The sequence below is a fragment of the Spinacia oleracea genome, chromosome 5 (genome assembly GCF_020520425.1).
Source record: "Spinacia oleracea cultivar Varoflay chromosome 5, BTI_SOV_V1, whole genome shotgun sequence".
Taxonomy (NCBI): domain Eukaryota; kingdom Viridiplantae; phylum Streptophyta; class Magnoliopsida; order Caryophyllales; family Amaranthaceae; genus Spinacia; species Spinacia oleracea.
Window position 1 is genome coordinate 97,015,661 of NC_079491.1, and position 14,501 is coordinate 97,030,161.

The window sequence follows — 14,501 nt, forward strand, 5'->3', positions numbered from 1 at the left end:
ACAGAGGATCCATTTATTCTGTCCATATCAGAGAGAATGGAGTTCAAATCTCCGGCCAAAAGCCAAGGCATCTGACCAATACTATGAGCAACAGTGCGCAAACCAGACCATAAGGCCTTCCTTGTTTCAATAGTGTGCAAACAATAAGTGGCAGTCAAATAAAAAGCGAAGTTTCCATGGGAATCTCTAACTTCACTATGAATAAATTGCTCATGAGTAGATAGAATATGCAGATCAACATAAAAATGCTGCCAACCAAGCCATATTCTACCCCTTGGGTTGTGAGAATAATTATTAACCCAAGTCCAATGCCTACCAAACTTCTTAACAATTTGACTAGAATTCTTTTCTTTTACTCTAGGCCAAAACTTTCATATTATAGGTATTTACAAGACTTTTTACCTTAGTAGCTTTGAGAGGCTCATTGAGCCCTCTCACATTCCAGGTGCACAGATTAACCTTCATCGCCAGGAGGCTGAATGTCAGCCGACATCAGAATTGGTTCTCCAACTGCTCTCCTGTAATCTCTTCCTCGTCTAATACATGAAATTGATTACCAGTACTAGTAGTAGGCATATGAGACCCCCTGTTCTTCTTTGTGATAAGCTTCCAACCAGCCTCGGCCCCAGAGTTCGCAGCTATAGGCATTTGAATTGGAGTGGTAGCATTTGATTGAGCTGCAGCCACCTGTGCAGGCTGCACCTTCTTTGGGATCCAAGCCTTCTACACACCTCTATTATTAGGTGGTCTATAGGAAAATCAGTACTCACTTGTTGCTCAAAGTTATGACCAGCCACATGCAATTCTTACAGAATGCTGGCTTCCAGTCATACAGAACCACTTGCTTAAACGGTTTACCATTAGCGTCTTCAATCCATATATGGTCAGGCAAAGTAGATGTAATGTCCATTTCAACCAGCAATCTAGCAAAGGATATCCTCATTTTCTTTGTTGTACATTCATCAGAACATAGAGGAATACCAAGAATACTCCCAATTCTACTTAGAGAATCACTACTCCAACAATTGAGGGGAAGATTTGGTAATTTAACCCATAACGGTATTACCTTCAACACTTCTTCATAGAAGTTGAAATCTGAGGTCCAGGGCTTAAGAATTAGAGGTTTATTATAAAATAGGTAAGGGCCTCCATATATGATATCATTCCTATCTTCAACAGTCAATAGCTTAACAATAAAATAACCATCATCATGCAAAAAAACTTCAGGTTGTGCAACATGATTCCAAACATCAACAATGTACCTATTCACAGCAGCTGTGGTAGGGGTTTCACCTACAACATACAGGACCATGGAAGCCATCCATTTTCCTGACAAAGATTCAAGCTCAGCTTGCTGCAGTTGTGCCACCCTCTTCCCTTCCTTCATGACAAGATAAATTCCAGCGAAGCCCTTTTTGATGCAAGTTTAGACCCTGTAAAGACTCCAAGGGTTAGTAGGTAAACCATCCTCTGTATCATTGTTATTACCCAGCCTCAATCTTCGGTTGACTTGTGGAATCGTCCCAATTACTGGATTCACTGGAGTACTAGTATGAATACTAGCTGTGGTATCACCCCCAAATCGTAGCCATAGCATTGCTATTAAGCCCCTGTTTCCCATTTCCATTCAAAGGCATTGTTTCATTCGTTATTATAGCACGGCCAACATTTTCAGGAAAAAATCAGAGTTGTGGGCAAGCATGTAAATAACCTAAAGCTCGAAGTTGAGCTTAAGCGATCGGAAAGAAGTCGCTTAAGCAAAGCTTTCGGAATGTAATAGGTAAAGCTATGCTTTTGGTTGGAAGGAATTCAAAAAGCTCTTTCTCAAAAGTTTTCTAGGGGACTAATTAAGCTTGAAGAGAAGTTTACAAAAAGAGCTTGATAATGTGTTACATCAGGAAGAGATGTTGTGGTTCCAAAAATCTAGAATGGAGGCGATTCGTGATGGTGATCGTAATACAAAGATTTTTCATCTGTCAACTGTTATTCGAAGGAAAAGAAATAGGATCGACATGCTAAAAAATAATGAAGGTACGTGGGTCTCGAAGGTGGAGGATGTTAAGAATATGGTGGTAGATTACTGGAAAGAACTATTCACGGAAGAGGGACAAGGTGAGGTGGTTGATTATATTGCGCCTGGCTACTTCCCCATGATCTCAGAGAAGGAATTTGATGCGTTGACAAGGAAGTATGCATATTGTGAAGTTACAATGGAAGGATATGCAACCGTTTAAGGCCCCGGGCCCAGATGGCTTTCAACCCTTATTCTATAAGAGATACTGGGACATAGTAAGCAAGAGTGTGATTACAATTTACAACAGTGATGAATGTTCTCTATGGTCGCGACTTTCCAACTGACTTGAATAAGGCATTCTTAGTTCTTGTTCCAAAAATTGATAATCCACAATTTGTGACACAATTTAGACCGATTGGTCTATGTAACATTGTCTATAAGGCAGTGACAAAGGCGATTGTCAACCGGTTGAAGCCTATTCTCCCGTCCTTGATATCTCCAACGCAATGTAGTTTTGTTCCGGGACGGCAAATCACAGATAATATTCTTATTGTCCAGGAAATGCTACATACAATGCGTAAGAAACAGGGTTCTGTTGGGTACATGGCAATAAAGATAGATTTTGAAAAAGCTTATGATCGACTTCGGTGGAGCTTTATCAAGGAATAACTTATGGAGTTTAGAATTCCTCAAAACATGATTGAAGTGATAATACAGTGTGTTTCCTCCCCCTCTTTGCAGATTTTTTGGAATGGTGAGCCTACAGAAAAATGGAAACCAACACGCAAGGAGATCCTCTTTCTCCGTATTTATATGTAATATGTACAAAACGTCTTGCTCACTTAATTGAAAATGCTATACAATTGGGCGCATGGCGGGCTGTACGAGCAAGTAGAAATGGGCCGCCAATTTCGAACCTTGCATTTGCCGATGACTTGATATTGTTTGGCGAAGCGACAGGGGATCAAGCTAAAATTATTGCAGCATGCCTATCCAATTTTTGTTGACCAATCGAACACGGTTCTATCATCCATATAGGAATGAAAAGATTGGACTGCTTTCTCCCACTCATCCCTGGCCTAAAGCCCTAAAGTAAAGAAGCTCCTACCTATTCATCCGTACACTGGCGGGAAGTATACATTTATTCCCCTTCTCTGTTGACTAGATGAAGCTCAGAAGGAAGGAATTCACTACGCGAGAGGGCAAGAGCTAAAGAAGAGGCCCCTGTCCTCTTAACTCTAGGGAGCATATCCGCCGGGGCCTACCGTTCTTCCCCGGAAAATGAGGAGAGGAAAAGCATGAGAATCAGTTGCCCTTTTGCTAAATAATGAAAGGGGCACACGGTCCGCACATTGGCCACCCTCTAAAGAAAGACTCTGACCCCTCTTGTTAGCTTCTTAAGAGGCAAAGACTTCGACTCTTAGGCTTTCTACTCGTCTTTCTCTTTAAGGAGATCGGTCTTCTAGAGCTTCAACACGTACCGATAAGACCCTGGGCTTAACCCACACCTGGGAATGCTGGTAATGTACGCCCGCTGACCTCGTTCTTTCATTCAAAAAATTGTGAGCCAATAGATCATCTTTCCAAAAGCTCCATAAGCTTCTAATAAGCGACTTCATACCTTAGCTTATAACTGCATTCTTTCCTATTTGGCGAGAAAGCAAGAAGTTCTCGTCTATTCGAAGACAATGGGATCTATTGCCATTCAAAAAAAATGGAATAGATTGATTAAATAAGTAAATAAGAATGATCTTTATTCTATAATGATAAGAATCTTAGATGAAGTGTTTAAAGGAAGTAGCTTGGAATGCGGCTAGCTCAGCCAGTTTACTTACTTCTCTGTACTCCCATCTGAAAGACTACTTGAAAGCCCATATTGAACTCAAAGAAGAAGGAAGCTACCTAGCTCCTTTACTCTAACTACTTATTTTTAAACGAAAAAATCTCCCACTTCTCCTACGCACTACCATGCTCTAACTCAAGTTTAGAGGCCCTAAAAGGCCTTACTTGTTCCAAGTAAGTGAATTGCATTACCTTAGAATCAAAGAGCCAGATGAGCTTTCGGAACCAAAAAACTTCCTTGAAAAATAAGACATAGGACATTCTGCCCGAGTCCTTCTTGAACAAGAGTTGGATTACCTTAGCACGAACTCTCTGGTATCCTCTACGAGGCATGTATTGGGCAAACTTCTATCTAAGAGGGTCTTAAAATACCTACATATAATATAGTTGCAATTTCACTAAGGGAGTACCAAAGCATCTATGGGTTGAAGCATTCACTACTGAAGTGAATTTCATATATAAATGATATATACCTAAAAGGTAGGTTATCTTGGTGATTAGTCCAAGTTTCCTTAAGAACCTCAATGAAATTAGGGTTCAACACATGACAAACAAAAAGTATGTACATCCGCGTGCGATGAGGAGGGATCAGTGGTCGGAACTTCTCTTTCTTACTTTTAGAAAGAAGACTCTCCAAGCTGGATTAGCTATGGCCCTGTCAAGGTGTTTGGGTGTATTAGCAATTCCTCAGTTAGAGTTTTCCTCTAAGCTAAGAAATTCAATTTGAAACAAAAGGAAGTTTAGGAACCAGTCCCTCTTGAGGAAATGGATGAAGGCGCGAAGTCCTATACTTATACATATTAAATGTAAACAGCTATCTATTAGGTTGATACTGATAGCTATACATATTATGAATCATATTTAAGATAAGCGAGAATGCTATATCCTTATGATGTAAAGTAAAGCAATATACCTTCCATGGTCTTATCGAACCAGCATTTTCAAACCAGGTAAACAATATATACTATAAGCTTAGCTCTTATAATTTTGATCGAAAGACCCTCTTTTTTATCCTTAGCCTATCTCTCCCAGAGAACGAAAAGCAACGAAAAGCAACCCCAATGTTCTCGTGCCTCTACTGTCCTCGCAAGTTCTGCACTTCTCAAGCTCTGGGTGGCCACCAGAATGCGTGAACGAGCCGCTGCTCGCAGAAGCTTCACCGCCGAACGTTCTGCTGCTCGCCTTCTTCCTTCAGAACGAGCCCTCTCCCGACCTAAACGCGCCTTATTGGGTCCAACCCCTCTCCCCCTTCATGTCGGCGCTTCCACTCCAGATTCTCTCTCTCCCGCCCCGCTCTTTCTATTAAGGAAATAGAGTAAGGGGCAGCCCTTAGAGCTGGTCTTTACAGGACTTCAGTGGATGCGCGTCTTGGGCTCTTTTACCTCTAAAAAGAAATTGCAAAATTTTTCCTAGGGTAGATGAAAGGAATGCGGAAAGGCTATCCGAGTTCACAGGCGTAGTTGCGTGTACTTCATTTCAATTTCAATTGAGTTCGTTACCGCACCATGGGTGGAAGATCCTTCTCTTTCTCTGTGAAGGTAGGCTGTGCTTTGCATGTCAAGTGCGAAACGAAATTGGATCGAAAAATTGCGTATGAAAGGTTTATGGTCTATCTAAGACTCTCTTTGATATCAATCACTAAACTAAAGAAAGTCTAAATTGAAAAAAATCTCGGAAGAAAGAAGAGTATCTTTCCAAAATCATAGCTTTAGCTATTACAACAAAAGCTTCGCTTAAGCTTGAAAACAAGCAAGGGCGAAGTTGCGCTAACGCGTTATAGTTTTCTTGGAACTTAAGCTTCGCTTTAGCTATTACATCCGTTGTAGCCATAGAAGACTCGACCCAAGCAATTCTTATGCCCAAAGACTCCCATGCCTTTCTTGGTCGGACCAACCCAAACGGTGATTTCCGACAAGTCTTTCCTCATTTTGGAGCAAGAAGCGGAACTACAAGAAAGCTTTCTTTCTCTTTATGGATAACCAATTCATTTTCAAATATAGTTGGGAGACTTTACCCAAGAAATGGGTAAAAAAATAGAAAAATCAGAACATGGGAATAGATCTGATACCAATACGGACTACCCATTTCAATTGTTGTGCTTTCTTAAATTATATTGCATACCTATACACGGTTTCAAGTTTTGATCGATCTTTGCGGAGTTGATTATCCTTCTCGAAAACGAAGATTTGAAGTGGTCTATAATTTACTGAGTACTCGGTATAATTCGCGCATTCGCGTACAAACCAGTGCAGACGAAGTAACACGAATATCTCCGGTAGTCAGTCTATTTCCATCAGCCGGCCGGTGGGAGCGAGAAGTTTGGGATATGTTTGGTGTTTCTTCCATCAATCATCCGGATCTACGCCATATATTAACAGATTACGGGTTCGAGGGTCATCCATTACGAAAAGACTTTCCTCTGAGTGGATATGTAGAAGTACGCTATGATGATCCAGAGAAACGTGTGGTTTCCGAGCCCATTGAGATGACCCAAGAATTTCGCTATTTCGATTTTTCGAGTCCTTGGGAACAACGTAACGGTAACGAAGGATAATTCGGAATCATAATAAGTCTAGTCCAGGGGACAAATCAATAGGAAATGCTATTTGCTTCGTAAGAAGACTTCTATGAAATGAACGAGTTTCACGGGAATTTTCTTGATTGTCGGATATCATTAAAAAAAGAAGAAGTGTTATCGAACGATTTCCTACGATTCTTCCCAACCCAATATGAAATGAGAAAGGAATCAAGCTACAAGTCTCGATCTATAAAAACTTCTTCTTTTTTCTTTCGGTTTGGGTTCATTGATAGCAGAATAGCCTTACTCTCTCTATAGGGGCGCTAGCGGTTTACTAATAGAAAAAAGGGGCCTGAAGTAATAGGCTGCTACTCTAGGCTTTCTTTTCAAGCCCCGTCCCCTTACTCTATCAAGTAAGCAAGTCAACTTTTTGAAAAACGAAAGACGAGCAATAAAAGGCCCCACACCTATACAAGGTGTGACGCTTCTTATTGAGAACTCAAATTTCGCGCTGGGCGCTCACATTTCTTTTTTAGCTTCCCCAAAAGCTTCGCTTTAGCGACTTCATACCTTTTGCTTATAAGTAAGCGTTGATAGGAGCAGCGGGAGTCTTTTTATTTATATAAATAAAGAAAAAAACGATCTGGAAAACAAGGAAAGGGTTCTCTACAATGACACTGTAGACTAATTGAAAAGGATGTAGCGCAGCTTGGTAGCGCCTTTGTTTTTGGTAAAGAATGTCACGGGTTCCATTTCATCCCTACCAATTATTTTCCCCTGGGCAGTAAGGGGGGATCCATTGAGATCGTTTCAATTGATAGATAATCTCTTATTTTTTTTACTATATATGATAGTATATGTATGCAGGGTGTAGTATTGGGTTACAAAAAGAATCCTTTTCTTTACAGTCTTATGTATTGTGATAAGAAAAGCGCTCTTAGTTCAGTTCGGTAGAATGTGGGTCTCCAAAACCCAATGTCGTAGGTTCAAATCCTACAGAGCGTGATTCCCTTCTTGTTAGGTCGAATTAGACTGAAATAAATTCACAAACTTGAACAGTAATCAAAATGAATTTTTCTAATCCACATGTAGTTTACTCGTTTAGTGCGAAGCATTAAGAATGAAGCGATCGTAATGAATAAAGCGAAGATTTTGGAGGTCTGTTATATTATAACCCAACCAAGTCAAAACCTTGCCCCAAATGTCTGTAGACCATCTGCACAAGAAGAACAAAGACTGCAGATCAGATCACAACTGACACCAAAGTTGCAGAGGCTATCTGCAGTAGCTAGTCTGCCTCGCACAGCTAACCAGCCAATAAAAACTTAGGAGGACCAGGGTTACAGGTCATGAGTTTCTTCCAAGATACAGAGCCTTGATCACCTCTGATTAACCTGTAACCATTTCCAATTGAAAATTGATCAGCATTCAACATCTGATTTCTCTGCACAGACCCTGCAACATAATGTGCAGCACCTAAAATCTTCTTGAACATCCAAGAAGCTTGTTGAGGCACAGCCATTAGCAGAATATCCTTCCCCTTAATGTAGTATGTGTGAACCCATTTGATCCACATTTTTTTTTTGTTGTGGACATTCCATAGGAGCTTGCAAAGGTCAGCCTTATTCCAACTTTCAACATCAATTATGTTAAGACCCCCAGCGGATTTAGGTTTACAAATGTGATCCCAAGCAACTAAGGCTCTTTTAGTGATGCCAGTAGAACCAGTCCAAAGAAAAGCTCGACAAGTTAATTAGCTTATGGACTTTTTTAGGAATGAGAAAGACTTGACACCAGTAGCATTGAACACTAAAGATAACTGACTTGATCAGTTGGACCCTACCTGCATAACTCAGAAGCTTAGAAGTCCAAGAATTTATCCTCTGCAAAACTTTCTGAATGAAAGGTTGGCATTACTGACAACTTTTTGCTAGAAAGTGGGACTCCAAGATACTTAAAGGGAAGAGAACCTTTAGTAAGATGGACAAGAATAATGGATTGCACATCTTCCAGAACACCTCCCAAATAGATTGAGCTTTTGCTCAAATTAGCTCGAAGACCAGAAGCATAAGAAAATGGCTGAAAAGCGGAGTAAAGCTCTCTAACTGAATCCACATCACCTTTTGCAAATAGAAGAAGGTCATCCGCAAAGCAAACATGAGTAATGTTATGCTTTTTGCATCTAGGGTGATAGTGGAATCTAGGGTTATGCCTCAACTTACCTAAGCATCTATTCATTCCATGCTCAGAACAAAGAGGTAAGGAGAAAGAGGGTCGCCCTGTCTAAGACCTCTCTTTCCTGCAAGGGGAACTGTGACTTCACCATTTACTTTGAAAGCATATGACACAGTTTGAACACACTCCATAATCCAGCTCACAAACTGATATGGAAAGCCTAAGTGAAGCATTAATAAAAAAATGCAACAGAATCCAATTTTGCATGTCAATTTGGATCATACATCTACTAGAGATGTTTTTCCTTGTATAACCCTTCACTAGCTTATGACTAAGGATGATATTGTCAAAAATAACCCTTCCCTTGACAAAAGCCGACTGACTTTCACTAATGATATCAGGGAGAACATGTTGCTATTAGCTAAGACCTTAGAAATTATCTTGTACAACACACTACAACAAGCTATAGGACGAAAGTCTTTCACATGAATAGCATTATCAACTTTAGGATTCAGAGTCATAAGGGTGCAGTTTACCTGATTAGGCATATGACAATGATCAAAGAAGTACTGCACAACCTTTGTCACACTATCACCAATTTCACTCCAAGCACTCTGGAAGAAAAAAGCATTGAAGCCATCAATGCCAGGAGCTTTCAACTTGTCCACACTGAAGACTGCTTCTTTCATTTCATCAGCAGTGACTATCAACTAAATGAAAGATTCTGATACTATCAATCTTGTCTGCAGTCTTCTGAAAAGTTCTTGAATTCATAAACTTTAGGTCACCCTTCAAGCTTTTCAATTTGAACCAGACATCAAGAAGAGGGCGACTGTTCTGAAATCTACACCATTTCTCTTTCACAACAGATTTTAAATCAACATGATCAACCATGACATTGAAGAATTTGAAAGGGCTGTTTCTTCTGACAATCATATCATCAAAATTGCATTGTGATCAAAGATATTATTTTCAAGAATTTCACCCTTTATTCTTGGGAAAGAGCTAAGCCATGATTGATTGGCAAGACACCTATCAATTCGATAAATAATTATGTCTTGGCCTTCTTGGTTATTACACCAAGTAAAATCAGCACCAACTGTGGGAACCTGGTACAAGCAGTTACTTTGAATACATTGATCAAAGTCTTTATTTCAGCTTCAGTAACTGCACCACCATTCAATCTATCAGTTGCAAGAAGGACAGAATTGAAATCACCAAAAACAATCATAGGGTCAGAGTAAAGAGAGCATATGGAAGAGATGAACTCCCATAACTTCTTCCTAAGCTCTTGAGTATTGTAAGAATAAACAATCAGAAGGATTATGGTTAAATCAGAACCAACTTTGGTAATCTTAGTAAAAATCCCCTGCTCACAATCACTCAAAACAGTCACATCAAAAAAATTTGGATTCCAAGCAAGCCAAATCCTACCATTGTAAGCACAATGATAGTTATTTAGTATTTTCCAGTATTTGAAAATATTCTTACTAAATTTTTGAAAATTAGCTACTTTAACTCTAGTTTCAAGCAAAGCACAGACATCTACTTTATATTTTAGCAAAAAGGATCTTATTTCCTTTTGCTTGAAGGTTAAAACCCCTCACATTCCAAGTCAAGAGCTTCATGGAGCACCCGAGGGGATAAGATCCCGCCCTTTTCATTCATATCATCATCCTGGTCAAGATCCTACACCACTGGTTCCATTTGATTGAACATATCATAAGAGTTGCTGACTAGAATTTCGTTTACAGACTGAGATTGTGTAACAGTTTTTTGCAGACCTCCTAACAACAGTAGGCCATGAATCTTTATCTTAATTTGCTCTTGGTTGCTCTGCTTGCTTCTCAGCTCGGTGAGCAACTCTTTTAGGCATCCACTGCTTCTTATATTGAACTCTCCGTCTTTTAGGTTGCACAACTTCACCACAGTCATGACCTGGTTGCTTACAAGCAGCACAATAAGGAGGAAACCAGTCATATTGAACTTGTTGCAAATGAATGGTCGGGATAGCTCAGCTGGTAGAGCAGAGGACTGAAAATCCTCGTGTCACCAGTTCAAATCTGGTTCCTGGCACATGCTTTTTTTTATGGATTTATATACATATTCAAAGAAAATAAAAAGTTTCAATTAGGCAGTTGATCAAACAAAAGTCTCGAAGAATTCAAGCATGTAAACAACCTAAAGCTCGAATTTGAGCTTAAGCGAAGCTTTCGGAAATGGGGATCTCAAATTTCAGGTATGCCTGCTCCTAATCCCATTTCTACTGGAAATGATATTAATAGAGAACTGATTGGGAGGGGAAATGAGGCTAAATGGGAAAATCTCTTCTCTGGGTCTAGTATAACTGCTAAGGGGAAACCATTGCAATTTGTTGCTCCGGTTGTTAAAGATGGCCAAGCTGTTGCTATTCTTCAACAATCGGAAATTTATATTGAATATGAGAAATGGTTATCTTCTGTTGTGCTTTATGTGGTGGGGGAAACTCCGACAATAGCTGTTGTTACTAGATTCATTCTCTTGTTCCCTCCCGAAAAAACAGCAGATCTAGATGCGAGATGATCCCGAACCTATTTCATAACCACCATCCATCACCAGTCACATTCCACATCCCACTTCCATTTCATTGCGTCTCTCTAACTCGAAAACTTATGCACTCTACTCGCCGCCTACTCCACTCCTTACCACTAAATGACGAAGCCAGGAGCGGAAGGAGGGACTTGAACCCTCAACCTCAGCCTTGGCAAGGCTATGCTCTACCATTAAGCTATTTCCGCCAGCTACGGTAGTGACGAAGCACTACTGAGCAATTCACGTATCACTTGATACGGACGACTTCTGGTTTTCCGCCGAACCACACTCTTGACCTCCGATCGAGCTACGAGCACGAGTAGGTAGGTGGCTAGGGGGGCCGGGAAGGGGGACCTTTCTTTTTGCTTCGCGCTAGATGAGATGATGATTAGTAGGTCAGGTCCCGTGTGTGTGCTCTTTATCACAATCCTAAAGAGGCGGACCGACTTTTCAATCAATCTCCCGCCGCTCAGCTATTGGTGCGAGTTGTAAGGGGTATTGGTCTCGAGTCGAGAAAAAGCTTCATCTCATTCTTGTAACGGGAGTGAGTGCACCGCAAGACCAGACAAGTTGGTCTCTCGCCTTGCAGCAGCAGAATCCGTCTTTTAAGTGAAGTCATTTCCAAAAGCATAGCTTTAGCTATTACATTCCACGAATCGACGGGCTTAACCGAGTGCGGGGTTCGATGGAATTGAAGGGAAAATATCGCTTACTAGCTCAATGCCACTAACGAAAAGAACTGACTCGCGAATCAACTCAACTTACTTGCATCAGGAGAAAGACTGTTGTTATCTACTTCACTGCGGAAAAGCCCAAAAATGGAATTTCGCTTCTCATTTTCTTTACAGTGATCAGTAGAGATGCGATCATTCGTTTTCGTTTGTAACGAAGAAGAAGAAGTTCTCCTCCCATAAAGAGAAGAACTGGTAGGCGGTCTAGTCTACCTATTATGTCAATTCACTGAGTGGTTCATCTTCTGCTTACATTCTTTTCGTGGGCGAATAAAGAAAGTAGTTAATCGCACGCCCTGGGTTCGGGGTGAGGTTGATTGATGTCGAGTCCAAAGGTAGTTTATATTATATCGTATATACATGCGAGATGCTCCAAGCGGGTTCTACCCTCATTTTTTTCTACCATCAACACTCACTCTCCGAGCCTTGATGTCCAGCCGCTACTGGTCTGCACATTTTCGAGCTAACCGAATGTGATAGGGACTCTTTTCTGTGATATCTAATAGATAGAGATAGGATTGTTGGAATACTCTCTTTCCCTTGCTGCTTTGGCAGGCAACAATTCCTATTTTTGAAATCATTCTAAAAACTTCGCTCCGATCGCTTAAGCGACTACGTTCCTGTCGATCAAGTCAGACTTTCTAGCGAAGTAGTGTTTCTTGGCTGGGAATCATTCAAAAAAAGAACTGCTTTCCAAAAGCTTCGGTTAAGCTCAAAAGCTCGAAGAGCTTTAGCTTTAAAACAAGCAAGGGCAGAGCTACCGCGAAATCCGTTGCGCTAACGCGCTATAGTTTTCTTGGTCCTTAAGCTTCGCATAAGCGTGTAAACAAAAGCTTCGCTTTAGCGACTTCATACCATTTGAGTCTGCCTCAGCTCCTGTTCCCGTGGAACCTTATTTTATTCACGGTAGAGACTGAGAAGAGGTAAGCTGGTATGGATGCCAGCTCATTTCATAGCTGATTGGCGGTCAAGCAGTTCAAGTTTTTCTCAGTAAAAAAAATATCTTTTTTTTTTAATAGAACGGATGTCTCTTTCAACGAATCCGAAGTGGAACCTCAATCCTTAGATCACCCATCTTTCTATGAAAAGAGGCCAATTCAAAGTTGTGAAATGAACTCTCTCTCCGGGACTGAGAAAAAGTCATTCCCTCTACTCTTATATATATATAAAAGTGAGATTTTGATTCCTTAGCCCCTATAGTTCGGCTAATCTATTTCATAACCTTTACTTGTCAAAATGCAATATGAAATAGCTTTCGGTTTCAAATAAAAGCATAAAATCCAATTTCAGCAGAACCCTACTCTGCTTTCCTTTCGTACCGAAGTCTGGCCGCCTGTAGTTAATGAGGCTTTCTCCCTTCTTGACTTTTTGAGTATCGGACTTTAGGCTATTATGCTCCCAGGTACCTATACCCACCCTTTACGTTGAGATCGCTTTGCTCTTTGTCAAATATGTCTGTCTTCAATTTAAGACCATCGCCTTTGCATATCAACTATGTTGGATCAGATGTGAACCTGTGTCGGATCTATCATCACCCCTAAGGCTATTGCATCCTTTGCCTTAATGAAAGTGAACGGCCTGAAAAAGCGCCCCCCTATCTTTGGTGTCGGACTTTTGAAATAGCTGGACCAGCTATTTCATCTTTCATTTCTGGTCAGCTCTCTCGTCTTTCCAGCAAATGAAAGGAATCTCGTCTACGAATATGAAAGTATGTTCCCACGGAGCACTAACTAGAAATCTCATATCATAGAAGAAGTCAAAAAACTTCCGGTTCACTGTCTTTCTTCATTAAAGTTAGATAGTTGATCGAGAAAGAACCAAAAGCACTACATCAAATTCTATACCATGATCTTTTTGGGGGACAATGAAGACAGCCCGCCACTGGAACTTGCTCTCGCTCCGCTCGTTCCCACCTGCCTTCTTCCCACTAGAGTAAGACCTTACTCAAACAAGTAAGCATGTAAACAACCTAGCAGGAACCTCACAAACCCTTTCAGTCTGTTACTCGACTGGGGGCCCCGCCAGCTCCCCTTTCTTTGAAAATAAAAATCGGAATACGACTGAAATCATAAAGGCCATCATTAGGGCAAACAGGGCGATCTCTTCGGTTAAAGCAAAGCCCAAAATAGCATAACCAAATAATTGTTTCGCCAATGACGGATTTCGCGCCACGAAATGGATCGAGGAACTAAAAACGTTCCCAATACCGATAGCAGCTCCCGCTGAAGCAATTGTAGCAGCTCCGGCACCTATTGATTTTGCACCTTCTAACATAATATAGTCGATAATTTCTTTTCCTAAAGTTCTTTCATTCACGATTTTATGTTCGTCATTCTTTGTCGATTCTTCCCCTCTTATATCTTATATATATTATATGATTCACGATTGTTTGGATTTTAGAAGAACCTGGACAAGGGGATAACCCGGGCGTACTATGCGCAACCACTGATGAAGGATTCCTCGAAAAATGAAGGAGAAGTCGCTAAAGCGAAGTTTTTGGATTAGTAATCTTTTTTAGAAATCGAACAGATTCGGTCTTATACATACGTGATGTATGAAGTCGCTAAAGCGAAGCTTTTGTTTACACGCTTATGCGAAGCTTAAGCATGTAAACGACCTAAAGCTCTTCGAGCTTTTGAGCTTAAGCGAA

At 40.7% G+C, this 14,501-nt stretch overlaps 1 protein-coding gene and 3 non-coding genes across 4 annotated transcripts; 3 read left to right on the top strand and 1 right to left on the bottom strand.

The window, feature by feature from the left end:
• The first annotated feature begins 5,827 nt into the window (after positions 1 to 5,827).
• On the top strand, positions 5,828 to 6,410 carry LOC130462090 (NADH dehydrogenase [ubiquinone] iron-sulfur protein 3-like). The gene is given in 3 exon segments (XM_056830447.1): positions 5,828 to 5,879; positions 5,882 to 5,964; positions 5,967 to 6,410. Coding segments are annotated over 3 exon segments (579 nt in total).
• An 895-nt stretch (positions 6,411 to 7,305) lies between these two features.
• On the top strand, positions 7,306 to 7,379 carry TRNAW-CCA (transfer RNA tryptophan (anticodon CCA)). The gene has a single exon. It is a non-coding gene; the product is annotated as a tRNA-Trp (tRNA).
• Positions 7,380 to 10,552: 3,173 nt separating this feature from the next.
• TRNAF-GAA (transfer RNA phenylalanine (anticodon GAA)) lies at positions 10,553 to 10,625 on the top strand. The gene has a single exon. It is a non-coding gene; the product is annotated as a tRNA-Phe (tRNA).
• Positions 10,626 to 11,254: 629 nt separating this feature from the next.
• Positions 11,255 to 11,326, bottom strand: TRNAG-GCC (transfer RNA glycine (anticodon GCC)). The gene has a single exon. It is a non-coding gene; the product is annotated as a tRNA-Gly (tRNA).
• Between the last annotated feature and the right edge of the window lie 3,175 nt (positions 11,327 to 14,501).